The sequence below is a fragment of the Pisolithus orientalis genome (genome assembly GCF_024613125.1).
Source record: "Pisolithus orientalis strain OTSU chromosome Unknown F5J12scaffold_17, whole genome shotgun sequence".
In the NCBI taxonomy this organism is placed as follows: domain Eukaryota; kingdom Fungi; phylum Basidiomycota; class Agaricomycetes; order Boletales; family Pisolithaceae; genus Pisolithus; species Pisolithus orientalis.
This window is the reverse complement of record NW_026260798.1, coordinates 738,612-752,079: the sequence shown is the minus strand read 5'-3', so window position 1 is coordinate 752,079 and position 13,468 is coordinate 738,612. Positions and strand designations below refer to the sequence as shown.

The 13,468-nt window shown below is 50.4% G+C and overlaps 3 protein-coding genes across 3 annotated transcripts; 1 reads left to right on the top strand and 2 right to left on the bottom strand.

Moving 5' to 3' along the window:
* Positions 1-2,233: 2,233 nt before the first annotated feature.
* Positions 2,234-5,226, top strand: F5J12DRAFT_942822 (uncharacterized protein; the record flags this gene model as incomplete). The annotated part of the gene is given in 14 exon segments (XM_051749706.1): positions 2,234-2,366; positions 2,543-2,668; positions 2,702-2,876; positions 2,912-3,048; positions 3,121-3,193; positions 3,512-3,626; positions 3,774-3,826; positions 3,952-4,034; positions 4,133-4,231; positions 4,288-4,365; positions 4,517-4,530; positions 4,627-4,753; positions 4,905-5,006; positions 5,026-5,226. The coding sequence occupies 14 exon segments, from the start codon at positions 2,234-2,236 to the stop codon at positions 5,160-5,162; spliced, it is 1,452 nt and encodes a 483-aa protein (XP_051599265.1). The 3' UTR covers positions 5,163-5,226.
* Positions 5,227-7,145: 1,919 nt separating this feature from the next.
* Positions 7,146-8,222, bottom strand: F5J12DRAFT_893595 (uncharacterized protein; the record flags this gene model as incomplete). The annotated part of the gene is made up of 7 exons (XM_051747673.1): positions 7,146-7,378; positions 7,434-7,593; positions 7,645-7,651; positions 7,710-7,831; positions 7,880-7,914; positions 7,964-8,072; positions 8,118-8,222. The coding sequence occupies 7 exons, from the start codon at positions 8,220-8,222 to the stop codon at positions 7,146-7,148; spliced, it is 771 nt and encodes a 256-aa protein (XP_051599264.1).
* Positions 8,223-10,535: 2,313 nt separating this feature from the next.
* Positions 10,536-11,655, bottom strand: F5J12DRAFT_722391 (uncharacterized protein; the record flags this gene model as incomplete). The annotated part of the gene is made up of 2 exons (XM_051741370.1): positions 10,536-11,223; positions 11,273-11,655. The coding sequence occupies 2 exons, from the start codon at positions 11,653-11,655 to the stop codon at positions 10,536-10,538; spliced, it is 1,071 nt and encodes a 356-aa protein (XP_051599263.1).
* Between the last annotated feature and the right edge of the window lie 1,813 nt (positions 11,656-13,468).

Genomic DNA, 13,468 nt, shown 5'->3' with positions numbered 1-13,468 from the left:
GTATGCCTGAACTGTCGATCATTATATATGTAAATCCTACTAACGTTGGTAGGGTTCTCCATGCGAGACGACTGGCGTGCTGCATTTATAAGAACGACTGGGACACTAACATCCAATTCCCGACGCTCTTCCGGTCAGACACTTGTAGGGCTATCTGTCGTCACCCTTGCCCTCGAAGGCTAGTTGTAAGCTGCTCCCGAATCGCAGGTAGGATAGGATTCATAACGAAATAAAACGAAATATCCACGTCTATACGTCGTCGGTTCGCCTTATCTCGTGTTGTTCCAGTCGTCGGATGTAACAAGTTAGTATGGGATAGGCAATGTGAAATCATTGGGAAAGGATCACTTACTACTCGTTCCCCTAGGTGACGAGATTCGCGAGCAGATGGAATACACGGTCTCTCTGGCGGTGTGGGTTGGCCGCGGAGCAGTCAGTTTACCAGGCTGTACATGAGGATTACTGACGTTCAGCGTAGAGAAGTGGAAATTGAAGAGTGGCGGGCCCGCTGGACAGTCAGTGTCGTGAATTTATATGCGAAGGAGAGGCTGACATCGCTGACATAGCCAAACTGATGCTATCGGCAACTTCAGCGGAAGACACATCGAGATTTTGCTAAGGAGAATGACACCCAGACAGCACTCTAGCAGAGGTGGTTCTGTTCAAACACTTCCCGTACAGACTACGTACTGGCTGTGCGCGCTGGGGAAAGGTGATACTAACCAGTTTGCGGAGAGCACATCTCTCGTGTACACTGGAATCCGCGCTCGATGTAAGTGGAAAACAACCTGGATACTCGATAGATAACCATGGCAGCCACGGTGGGCGCGTTCTTCGGTCGTGAATAATATATCGAAGTAACAAATTCCCGAGCTAACGCTGAGTCTCATTCCGTCCAACCCCACGGCACTCTGCGGGACACTCCATCGCTGAGTTTTGTTGATCTTTCCTCCTGGATGCGGAAAGTACGCTGCGTTCAACCGGTGGATGAACTTTTCCATAGATATCGGAGGTTGGAGCAGGGTACTACCTAGGAGTTTAGTCTCATGATTCGACCGAAGTAAACGAAACTCCAACCGTACAAGCGTATATTCCCTAAGGTATCCCGACGATAAAATCAGCCAGACACTCGACAGACAAAAGAACCTGAAATGTTACCAACACGCATCATACGTCTCACTCACGACGCTTTCTTCGTCCCAGTCGGAAAACTGGCGTCGTACACATCGTCAAACCCTTGCAGATATTGATTTTGGAGATGAATAGAAACCAAGTTACTCTGCAGATACGGAGCTTCGTTGGAGGTCTGAGCTTTAGAAATTAGAACATCGGTGGCAGTGCCGAGTTCAACGGTTCTGAGATTCCCACGATCGATGACGGGACAATTCGGAGTGAGGTCTTGAAGTTGACGACTCGTTTGCATCCACGGCCCGACACTAGAAAATCTAAGCATCGACAACATTCAACGTCGTCGATGCTGAGACCCCTACACCTGCCACACTGATCCCCTTTTGTACGTGTGTTTCGTCCCCGTCTGCAGCCTTATACTCATCCGAATGTCTCGACGCAACCTACTTTGAGACAGACAGGATCGCGAATACCGAAAACGTTTCCCAGTTATGACCACTCCACGTCCACTGCCCATTTTCCGCGTCACTTAGGTTGCGACACGCCTGCCAGAAAGTAACCTCACAACACGTAGTAAACATGGCTCGTTTGCCAGGATATGCATGGGCCCTTGTCAACGGAGGGGAGCTCCAGGTGATTCCCTCCGACCAGCCTTCTCTCCCACATACTTACATTCGTTTCTCTTCCATCCTTATCCCGTCACCGGCAAACACGGACGTACCATCCCTCACCCCACTCTCGCATCCACGATTCTGAACATGAATGGGTAAGCACGGCAGGCGCGCGAAGAACAATGGACCAACAGGACGCCGCGCCACCGTCATATCCTTTAACTCCGTTGTCTTCGAACTCGAACGAAGAGCTGTCACGACAACGACGACTAGGCCAATATCTGTGAGTAGTGGCCTGGGCCGTAGTCACGGATACCAGCTCCCTACCTGGTGCCATCACCTACACAAAAACCGCAAACGCACCTCTGGTGTCCCACGCGCTCGGCAAGTCCGCGCAATGGATCCCTCAGTACAGTTGCTTGCGCAGCGGAAGATATTGAATTTGCGCCCTATTGATGGACTAAATTATGAGAACAACAATGGAAGACGCCACAATGACGCACGAAGAATCAGTTGTAGCGATCGCAAATGGCCATTTGTATACTGGAAGCCGTCGTCCATGGATGGCACTCACGGCGTATTGGGGAAATCATCGTTCACGTTCACGTTGCCTTGCCAGGGGCGGATGTGCGTCGAGCAAGCGGGCTAACTTGGTGTTGTCCCCATTAACGATACCAAGGCAATTGCGAATACTTCGCATCAACGAGAAACGCTAGATAACCGACGCAGGATGTTGGTGCATGGCGTATCACAGAAGTCAGGTATCGTCTGGGCAGATATAACGACAAACTCACGTTGCTTAGGCCCAACGTACTCCTTTCAGCCGCGGAACGGCATCGGTAACACCGCTGACATCCCTACAATCAACTTTGCTATTCCGAACTCCGACAGTCGCTTGCAAATGCGGATGACGGGCAGAGCACTTGCATGTGAGCATCCAACTAACGGGGGTACCTATGTAGGGATAGTCCGGAGGTATCGGCTAGGTCAAGGATTGTCCCACTTGTCCCTCCGCCTTCCAAGCTCTACCTCCCGAGCTTGTCCTGCTCGGAAGGGCCTGCGCGTTTTCCAGGAGTACATGAGGTCAGGTTTATTGGCGTCCATTGACACGAGCAGAACCGTCGGGGGGATGGGGGAGTACGTTCGTAGTATATTGATGATGATGGTTGTAGAAGAAGGCAGGCGGGAGGAGTGGATGGCTGGCGTGCTGAAGTTTCAAGGGCAGTTGGGAGGCTGCCATCTGGTTTTGGGAGCGCTTTCCAGGTCAGCCACCTTTTGGCACTCACTCGTCTTGCACAAACGAGACTTGGTACGTGGTCATTTGAGTTTCGATGCATGTTTGCACTGCCTATCATTATATGTGGTCTGTAAACGTTGGCAGGGTTCTCCCGACTGACGCACTGCGTTTATAAGGTCAGCTGGGAGGCCGACATCCGATTCCGAAGGTTGTTCTGGTCAGCCACCGTTTCGCAGTCGACTTGCGAAGTACATACAACAAACGACCATTGGTAGGGTTTCCGTTATCGCCCTTTTCCTCGAAGGCCAGTTGTAGTCGTGGGCTGTCCATATACACCCGAGTCGGACAAGATAGGATAGGATTCGAAACGAAACGAAACGACACAGCCACGTCGATACCTCGTCAGTTCGTCAACTCCACAATCTCCAACCTTTCCTCTCCACCGATTCTCGCCTCTACTTCACATGCTCCCTTATTCAACGTCGCACGGACATTCACCTTTGCCTGACCCCTCTTGTTACGAAGGTATCATCAGGCTTGATTCATCCATCGCTCGGAATCTCCGAATACGTATCATGCAGCCTCCAACTCCACATCCTCCTCGTGTTCCGTGGCGCCTGCCACCTATAAAGAAACATGAATATGATTGGGTAAGTCAGAGAACAAAGAGCAAAGCATATCCTCCGGAATACGCAGAATGGCTTTGCCAGTGGTACTATCCCCACTCGAACCAGGACATCAGAACTGGGGCGTCTAATTGGCGTCGCTCACCCCATTGATATCCTGGAGCGCGTCAGATATTGGGCCTGCTAATTAGGCGCTGCCGCCGGGGACACCTTGGATGTAACACGTACGTGTCTCACAATTTGGGTTTTGACTGACTGTCAAGTCGCCCGCGCTAAGGTAATGTCGGGAGACACGTCGGCTTCAATAATCATCGATTGTCAGCTGGCTGAATTGCAACCTCTCTCATAGCTGCTTCCACACCGAGGCAACTGACTCTTCAGGGTCCAAGGTAAATATAGTCGTCGCCGCAGAGGATCTCGTGCGAATGCGAAGTATGCCGAGATCCCTATGCAGCGACTATCGCTTGCGAGCGAATCTCCCCTATGTGACTGGTACTGTCGTGGCGAGCGCACCATATTGATGTGATCAGAATGTGGTCAGATGCGCGAGATTTGCATTTCTCTACCTGCGAGACACGTTGGCCAATTTGCCCTTGCTCTCATGACTAGTTACGCCGGAGTCGTGCAAGGTAAGACGTGTGATCGTTGCATCGCATTCGATGTGCTTCATCTCGTGCTGTTTCAGTCGTCGGATGTAGCGGGTTAGTATGGGCCAGGCAACGTGAAACCATGGGAAAGGGATCACTTGCTACTCCTCCCCTAGGTGGGAATCGTTTGCACGTGGAATAAGTGGCTTCTCTGGCGGCATAGACCGCACGCAGATCGGTCGGGCACGTTGGGCAGCCAGCGTCTCGAATTTATATGCGAGGGAGAGGCTGCTGTCTACGGCTGAGTTTTGTCGATCTTACCGCTAGAATCGGGGAACCTGGTGCGTTGCGTCGAACCGGAGGAACAAACTAAACTAATAGTTATCACCCGAGGTCTGAATACATTAGCGAGCTTTGACGGCTGATAGCATGAATAGCTGAAAAACGTTTCGAGCGCCACCAGACTTCATCACCTGCACTACGTCACAGGAAGCAACCCTGGCCCCGCCCAATTTGCTGTGATGCTCGCAAACTTATTATTCACCAGTATGGTATACACACATGGTGATATTTATGTGATTACCAACCAATCTCGATGCGCAGTGCCTCTACAGTAGGGACACATGTTCTGCGATCCAGACTAAAGGAAGAGCCAAACTCCTCGAGAAGCAAATATTCACCGACGGCGCAACATCAATTCCAACGTAATTGGCAGAACTTAGGCAACGTCTCAAGGAATCTTGGATCGGCGTGATGCGGAAGGGCGGAGGTATTGTTTTTGATCCTAATACTACTGTACGCGTCTCTGTGATCAATGGTATGAATGGACACTGCAGTACGGTCCTGGAGCAGCTGCTCAAAGACGACCGATGAAAACCCAAGACCGTCAACGAAGACAATGTTTGGCAATGAAGGCTTCTACGTAGATCTCAACCCTATCATCTCAGCGGACATGCTTGAAGATGAGGATTAACGTCCGACACCCGGAAATGGCATGCTGGGACGTACGTGATGGTTCAAACAGCAGATAAAGGGGTAGGACTCGTGTACTTTGATCATAACCAGCTGTGTGAGAAGTCTGCGAAGTGTATGCTGATTCGTGACATGTGACTCTAAACTGATTGTGATGCACGAGTAGAATCATGACAAGGATACTGGCGAACTGAGTAAAGTTTTCGAATTGGTTATCACAGAACAGGATCCCAGATAATCCTCAAGCATTGCGGTGTGAGGACTCCAACCATCACGATTCTGATTGGAAGGGAAGAGCTGCAACTAATTCCCACACTATGAGGATTTTGATGGTGTATTGATGGATCAGAACGTAGTTACATATCTTGAAGCCAGTACCATACTCGGAGTCAAGAGCACCTCTGAAACTCCTTCGCACCGCTCGCTAGAGTTCAAAGGCCCTCGTATATATGCGGTGTATGGGTACGACTGCGGAGAGGGCGTACCTAGAGCAGACGAGGGTCCCGGGTCGGGGAAGTGCGTTGCGTTGAACCGGTGGATGAAGAAATCAAGATGGACGTATCGCTCGAAGTTCCTTGGCAGCTGATGGCATGGATAGTTTAGACACATCTCAAGTGATATCAGATTTTCGAGCAAGGGGAGTCGCCCTCATCTTCGCGGGTGATCGGGCTCACGGTGTACGTGTACAAGTTCTGTGGAATACTTTCGGAGAATCGTTGGATGCAGGTTGGGAGAGTACTGGATATGCTGTTCAATATGGTGGATGGGCTGCTAGATGCACTTGGTTGAGGTAAATGTACGAAAGAAGCAACGCGGATGGTCGAGAGTGCTTCCTCGCGGGACTACTGCAGAACATCGTGTTTTCGTAACTGAAGGGTACCTATCGACGCTGTCAGTAGAAATCGCATGGTCTCGCGAGTGTCATTGGATCGTCTGTCAAAGGTGACCTTTACGTGGGGTAAGAAGGCGAACGATGACAGAGAAAGACGTTCGCTTACGTGGAATTACACCGTGTCCGTGTGTTGGGAATGGAAATGCGTATCCCGTTACCTGTCCTGTGCCCTCAGACAGACGCGAGGTGAGCGTGTGATGGGTTGCTTGCTATACCATCATAGTTTTCAATACTGGCACAAGCACATAGACAAGCGGTGGAGCAGTGGGAGAGGCTCACGGGAAATGAACCGAGCTCGAGGCAAGCTGTAGGATAGCCTGTCCAACTGAACATGTGTCTGTCCGTGTCTACCTCTATCTGAATAAGCTGTGCGACCAATACACTCTTGCAATGCGAGGTTCGCCATTCTTACTACAAGGCTCCCTGCAGAATGCGACTCGCTGTGCGTCTGTGACAGTGTCTGCTCATTCCTGTCGGTTGTAAGGTGGAGAGACTGTCGTACCAACTGGACACGTACCACGTCGGTGAATTCCCACATCGGTCGTAAAGACTCTCCGTCGTACCCCACATAGACAGACCCGTCCTACGCGAATGCGATAAACTGGCCCACCCCAGTGAGTCCGACGTCTTGGATGTGTGTGTAGTTGACACGTGGTAGAATCTGACCTGGCCTTTTAGTCCTGGGGTGAGCACCGCTGCTCTAATCAAGGTCGACTCCAGCCACGTCAAGCAAGGTGCCTGTATGATTCCTGCAGTCATGGGCATGCCAAGGAGGACGAAACTGGGCATGTCCATTGGAAGGCTTGCAGGGATGTTGAGAGATGCAATGGTGGACCCGTTGTCTATGGATAGAGTGGTGACGTGGAGAGTATATGCTGCCTTGGACTTGGCGAGACCGATGTCATAGACAGTGTCTGACGTAGTACGAATGTGGGAGCACACCACTAGCGACCTATCCTGGTGTCAGCACCTATCACTCATTCAGTACAATCATATCAAAGACACTGAAGATCACTCACCTGTACAATGTACAAGATGGGGTAACTGTAAAGTGGTTCGTACAGAAGCCATCAATCGTAGACTAGGAGTCACTTACGAGACCATTTGAATTGCTCTGACATTTTCTGCAGACATGTCTACTTCATACGGAATTATTCTCGTGTCCTGCTTTCTCCTCCACCGAAATCTGTGTCCATCCACAAGGACTAGTCGCGTGATAACGAGTGCAAGGAGCAGGTATGAGATGATGTTTACTACCCCAGACACCCACAACCATATGAAAACGAGGCCAACCTTCGTCATGATACTTCCGTCGACGGAGCACCCTGAAAAGCGGTGTGAATTCAGGTTCGAAGGTAAAATTGCACCATAAACACTTACAATGGCCACTAGAACCATAAATGTTGCGTTGAACCATAATGGGCGGCACGACCACCAGAAGAAGGATGAGCAGCCAAATTATTGCCAGCACAAGGAGAGCAAATTTTGGTGGAGATCTCCTCTGTAGCACCAATACTTGCAGCACGTGCACAGCAACGGCCTATCTCGAATCACTATTTCATTACCACGACAATTGATGTAAGTGGCGTACCATTGTACTGATAAGGCAATTCTGTGAGCATGCGAAGGGGGTTTCTTTTCGACTTCGATACGCACCTGAGACCAACCCCAACATCACCCACTTGAAGCAAGAAACCTGCATGCCATGAAAGACGAGCGTATAGTAAAGTGAAAGCGGAAATACCTTGAATGGTGCAAACGATACTGGGGTACAGCCTCTAGCAGTTAAATGAGTGCGAGGCATTACAAACACGTTGAAGGCCCACCGCCTCTACAATCCACTTGATGTTGAGCAATTCACCTGTGCATCGTCAGTCAGTAACAGGAACCACGTGGTAGTATGTACTGACCAATAGATAAGATAAGGTGAGATATCATCATATTGAGAAAATAGTAGTGTATATGCGTGTCGGTGGACCACCGCCGCGAGGCATTTCGCTTGATGGTGACTGCGCTATACTGCAAAAATCAGTTGGCGGTCAGCGCTGAATGGAAAAAAGTCACCGCAATGTACAGCAGCAGACCACCGACGGCAAGCGCTGATGCAACAGATGCCACGCACATGATGATCATGCCCATCCTGACCCCGAAATCGAATTGATCACTCATGGATAGTGTGTTGAAGATAAACGAGGAGAGACCTGCGCCTGGCGAGAGCTGGATTATTTATGGAAGGAAATGATTCCACGGAGGGCGTTTATGAACTGTACTCTTCTATATTGGCATGCTGTGAGTTGAATGGTTCCTGTCAGTGGCGACACCAGCATGTGTAAATAAGCACATGCCCAAGCTGACCACAGGACAACGTGTGAGCAGTTGAAAGTCAACAGGGTTGACAACAACGTCTCAGAACGTTGAAACGTTCACATGTGGAACTCGCTAATGAATCCGTGTCTTGATGCTCCTGGACCAAGTCTTGGAGATGGTTCCTGCCATCAATGCCACCCCACGGCGACGACCACTGCTTTCCTGCCAGCCACAGGATCGGCACAGGGATGGTCTATTTGGACATCCGCCGAACCTAAACCCAAATTTGCGCCTCGAGAAGAACGAGGAAAGCTACTACCACCGGTCCCACTCCTACTACTGGTGGTCGTACCTCAGAAGCATGAAACAAGCGCGGGACAGATGTGATGGACGCGGATGAGGAAGGTGATGCGGATGTAGAGCGACACAAAGAGGAGCGGCAAGTTGAAAGGAGGGTGAAGGTGCGAAATACGTGCGGTTATTAGTTGTGAGGATGTCTGCATTGACCTGGTCAACTCGCTTTTAGGTGGGGCGTGTACAGGTACATACGTGTATGTGCACGGAGTGGAGTTCGCAGGCCAAGTTACCTCCTCCAGAAGGCGAGACCGCCGCACCTGTAGTAGACTTCAGCAAGGGAAAGTCAAATCACCTGGTCTGATCACTCAGCTAGCCCAAGCGTCAGAGGAAAAATAAGGTCGTTTTGAATACGGACCAGCTGTCTACGGTAATTACAAAGCGGGACAGGTGGCAGTTCGAAGAAGCCGACGGTGGGAAAAAGTTGAGGCTTGCCAGGCAGTTTGTTAGCTCTACTTTCTGCTGCCCTAAGGGGCATTTCCAAGTTCTCGCATCTTGTCAACGTTGACTTCTTCAGGAGACCCAATGCAGGTTCTGCGAGAACTCATCGTCCGATAATCCACAGGCGAAGACGACTCTGAGTCTCTGGACTGGGACACCTCAGACAACACGGCAGATATCCTGAATCGACTACTTTGTATTGTGGTCGCTTTCGAGCTCCTTTTGGGTCAGGGTTCGTGTTATCTTACAATTCTTCCTACCTATGACTTTAACATTGGCATACGGGGCAGTGTTGAACATCGATCTCAGCGGCTTCGTCAATCATTTATATGCCTTTATACTCCCCGTCACCTTATTACCACAGATCGATGCGCCTCCACTGACCAAATCTGCTTCGAATTTCCGAGTACCGAAGGCAGAAAGTGTTGTCGACACACTCTTCAAGGCTCTAAACGTCGTTTTCTCTCCCTGTTCATCTGGAGGCATAGTTGTCCCATGGCGCCCCGCCGCTTTTGCCAAACGCCTGCTAATCGCACCGACCATTTAGCCACTGAATGTAACCTTACGCATTCTCGAATTCATCGAAGCCCTCGTTGCGAAAAGTCCAAAATTGGAAGCGCTCCCGTCAACCGAGGATCGGGGCGTGGACGGCGTTTTTTTTGAGCGTTTGTTGCTTCACCAATGCCATCATGACTCGAGAGTACGGGAGGTATCCCAGAAAGTATCTAGGTGCACGCATAGGTGATGTCTATGTAATTTGTGCTACCCCGCGTCCCCTCTGCCAATTGACTAGGTCGGTACAGAATTCCTACGTCGAGGGTGTTTCTTGAATTACGAAGCGTGCACTATCAAATATCGATTGGTGAGTCCTTGAGTACTCTTGTAAGATTAATATCATCGTCCATTGGCGCTATTGTCTCTATATGCCTAGTTATGTAGCAAGTAACTTTACTTGTCCGCTGGGCCGTCGGCTATCCGTTTTTCACTTCCTCTTTACGTTTCTACGAGTAGCCTTTTCCTTTTTCTTCTGTTCGCCGTTCAATTAGCTGAAGCGCACTGGAAGATGTTATTGGACACGTACTTCCTTATTGGTGTCAACTCGCTTTTTCTCCTGTTTCTTGACCCGGACAGCTAATTTCGCCACTGCGCGGTTCACTCTGATTGAAAGAGCGAGACCTGAACAATTGGATTGCACTGGCCCGTCTGCTCCACGCTTCCTAAGGTATGCACATCCTGATACAATTAAAGTGAGTGTAAGGCAATGCGTGGGGTGCATACGGCGAGTACCAGCATGGGACGAGAGCACATAACCATTCTTCTTGATGGCTGGTACGAAATGACCGCGATTCGATGGGAGCTAGGTAGGTGAGTAGGAAGTAATTACCCCGGTAAGCTATGTGTACATACCTCTTTGACTATGTCTTTCCACACGCTGTCGTGCGTCACCACCATGTCACAGTGCTTTTCCTGGCATGGGAAACGTAAGCGAAGCAAATGAACAGAGAGATCACCTCGTACCTGGCCCAGCAGTATGCTGTTAATCCCATCGAGTGGATGGTAAATCTTGTGAGTAGGTGGTCCGTGGTGGAGCAATGGAGCGATGACAGAAAAGAGGCCCTTTCCTTTGCCAGACGGGAGCAAAGAACGAAATGTCTTCTCTGTGATCGCGATCTTGAATCCCCGCATAGTAACAGTGTGATTTTTTTTCTCATCGAAACTGGTCGGACAAGGGCTGATGCTCGTCTTGTGCCACGGGTCGGTCACAAGTACATCACCATTTTCCGTGTACCGCACGTCGACATTCCAGATTGCAGCGGGATTATGGAAGGCAGCAAGTGTCCAAGTGGATGCCTTGTGATACCCGGTGACGAGGTAGAGTGAGTCGCAACTCATCGTGGTTCGTCCTAATTTGTTCAGTGCAAACTCGTACCACTTCTTACCCATCCGCATGGCTTCCCTTTGGAAAATGGAGGTGTCGCGAAGGTCGTGTTTGTCCGCACCACCTGGAAGTGCTAGGAATGCAGCCTTTGCGGTCGATTCGGACTTGGAGCCTTTGACTGCCACGACACTGTAGTTACATGTCAAAACCAGCAGACTAACACGAATTCGATAATTACAGTACTGACTTGGGATTGGCGCCAGTCACCTTCACATTTACACCTTTCTTCGGAGAACACTTCGCAGTGACTATACACCCACGGTAATTGGGATCTTCGATGATCTCGACGTCTTTCTCGGAAAGCTTTATCTGTTTAAATCCCTCTGGAACACCGTAACGATGATGGAGAGGGTGGAATTCAGGAAGACATATGTTGAAGAACACGTCAAAGTTTCCATGCGCCGTGACAATACCCACATCTCCGATTCGAATGCCTCCATGGAGGAACTTGGGGGGCAATTGTATGCTAGGTTCTGGGAACCAAAGGGGATATCCTCGCTCTGGTTCTGCGTGGACTAGTAGTCGAGCGTAGGTATCCTGGAGTGAATCGGTGGGACGCATCGCCGATGTCGGATGAGAGGCGAGAAAACCTACATTCACTCGATCGGCACGACGTGGATTTAAAGGAAATTAGATAGGGATATGTGGTTAGTTCCGCCAGGCCGGCCATTTGGAAAGCGGCGGCATCCGCGTCGCATGCCCGCGCTCCAGTCATTTCCTTCCCGACGCGCCAGCGGCCTCCCCAGTTCCGATTATGGTTGTCCCAGTACTTGCTACTAGTCCGCCTGTTTATCCGCCATTCCCGGTCCCATTTTAGTCCATTCAGAAGAAAAGATCAGGTCAGTCTTCTTTGGTTTGGGATGGCATCTGCAGATTACATGAGATTGTTACAAACCTTTCGTCGCGCGAGTACCGTTGCACCGGGGGAAGACTGGATTGCCTTTCTTAGAAGTGACGCGGTATATAAAAGAGGGACGCGTCTCTTCCGCGAAGAGCAGCGCCCCTTTCCTTCCTTCTCATACCATCGGCGATGAACACAACAGCAGACTTTGCCAGGATGTACATGAGGATCATGTACTCCGTGGCAAAGTCAATTGTCAGTACAAGCGATGGGACACTCCACGTACAACGGTGTCAAACCCCTATTCCCGAGTACTTAGCGCTGTCGAACACGCCCGCTGTGCACTGGCGGGATTCTCTGTCCGAACTATGTAGTACAGCTCCTAATAATCACATTTGTGCTTGCCGTGATCCCACCGTTCGAACGTCAGTTGCTGGACCGTGTTGGCCACGCCCACGGTCCATTCAGCACGCATATAGGCAGGAAACGTGCTCTCTGTACATGTCAGCCTCCTGCTGCGGATCGCTAACCTATAAATTCAAGGGCAGAGCCCGCCAGTCCCCCCACACATCCTTTTTCTCTGACGACTTCGATCTACTATATTGCGATGAACGTCCGCATCTGTCCACCCTTCGCTATGACTCGCGCAGTCCTCATGTACATCCTGGTAAGATGCGGGCAGGTTGGGATGAGTCGCAATTCGTCTCGCCTGAACATTACCCCTGGAGTTTCAAGTGCCATGTGAGCCTCGTCTGCGAACGCATCGCGCGCTACTCTTAGAAGAGGAAGTGAGTGAAGTCGTCGACTCGTAGTCCTCGTCTGGCAAGTTATCTGACTGTTTCTGTTGGGCCATTTGGTCTCACCCCCCGTTCTCGCATTCCTCACGGAATTGCAGCACGTTCCCGCTGCAGGTACGTTGTACTTCCTTGCTGCATCGTTAAGTCCCGTTACTCACTTCAGAAGAGTCATGCCAAACTCCACCCCACCACTACCATCAAGTATGCGCCGACGTGCATTCCCAATCCATCCAATCCAGCCCCCCGACTGGCATAGGCACCGCACGTGTACCTAGTAGTGGTGATGTGGATGTGGCCATGAAGACCTGGACAGTCGAACGAACGACCATTCAAGGAATGTCTCAATAACTACGGGAACGTCGACTTGGCTCGCGAAGACAACGAACTTGCGATGAACTTGCACGATGCGGTGTCGCGATATTATGACGGCGTACCCGAGACCTTCTAATCGAATCGTAAGTGATGTCGAAACATATTGTCATTGCGTCAACATTGCGTACAGAGAGTACTGATTATGTAAGACATCCGTCCAATTTAGCCACTTCGTTCTTCCCTACCGCTCTGATCTCAGACCTAATGGGAGCGATGAGTGGCCGGTTTCCTGCTGGTACATTTGCTGTGCCCGCCGGCTGCGATGTAGTATCTTCATGTACTTCTGGTACTCCGTCCGGCAACGACAGAAGGGCCTTATGAGAGGCATTGAATATGCGTGGGTGGATGATAGAAGCAACGGACT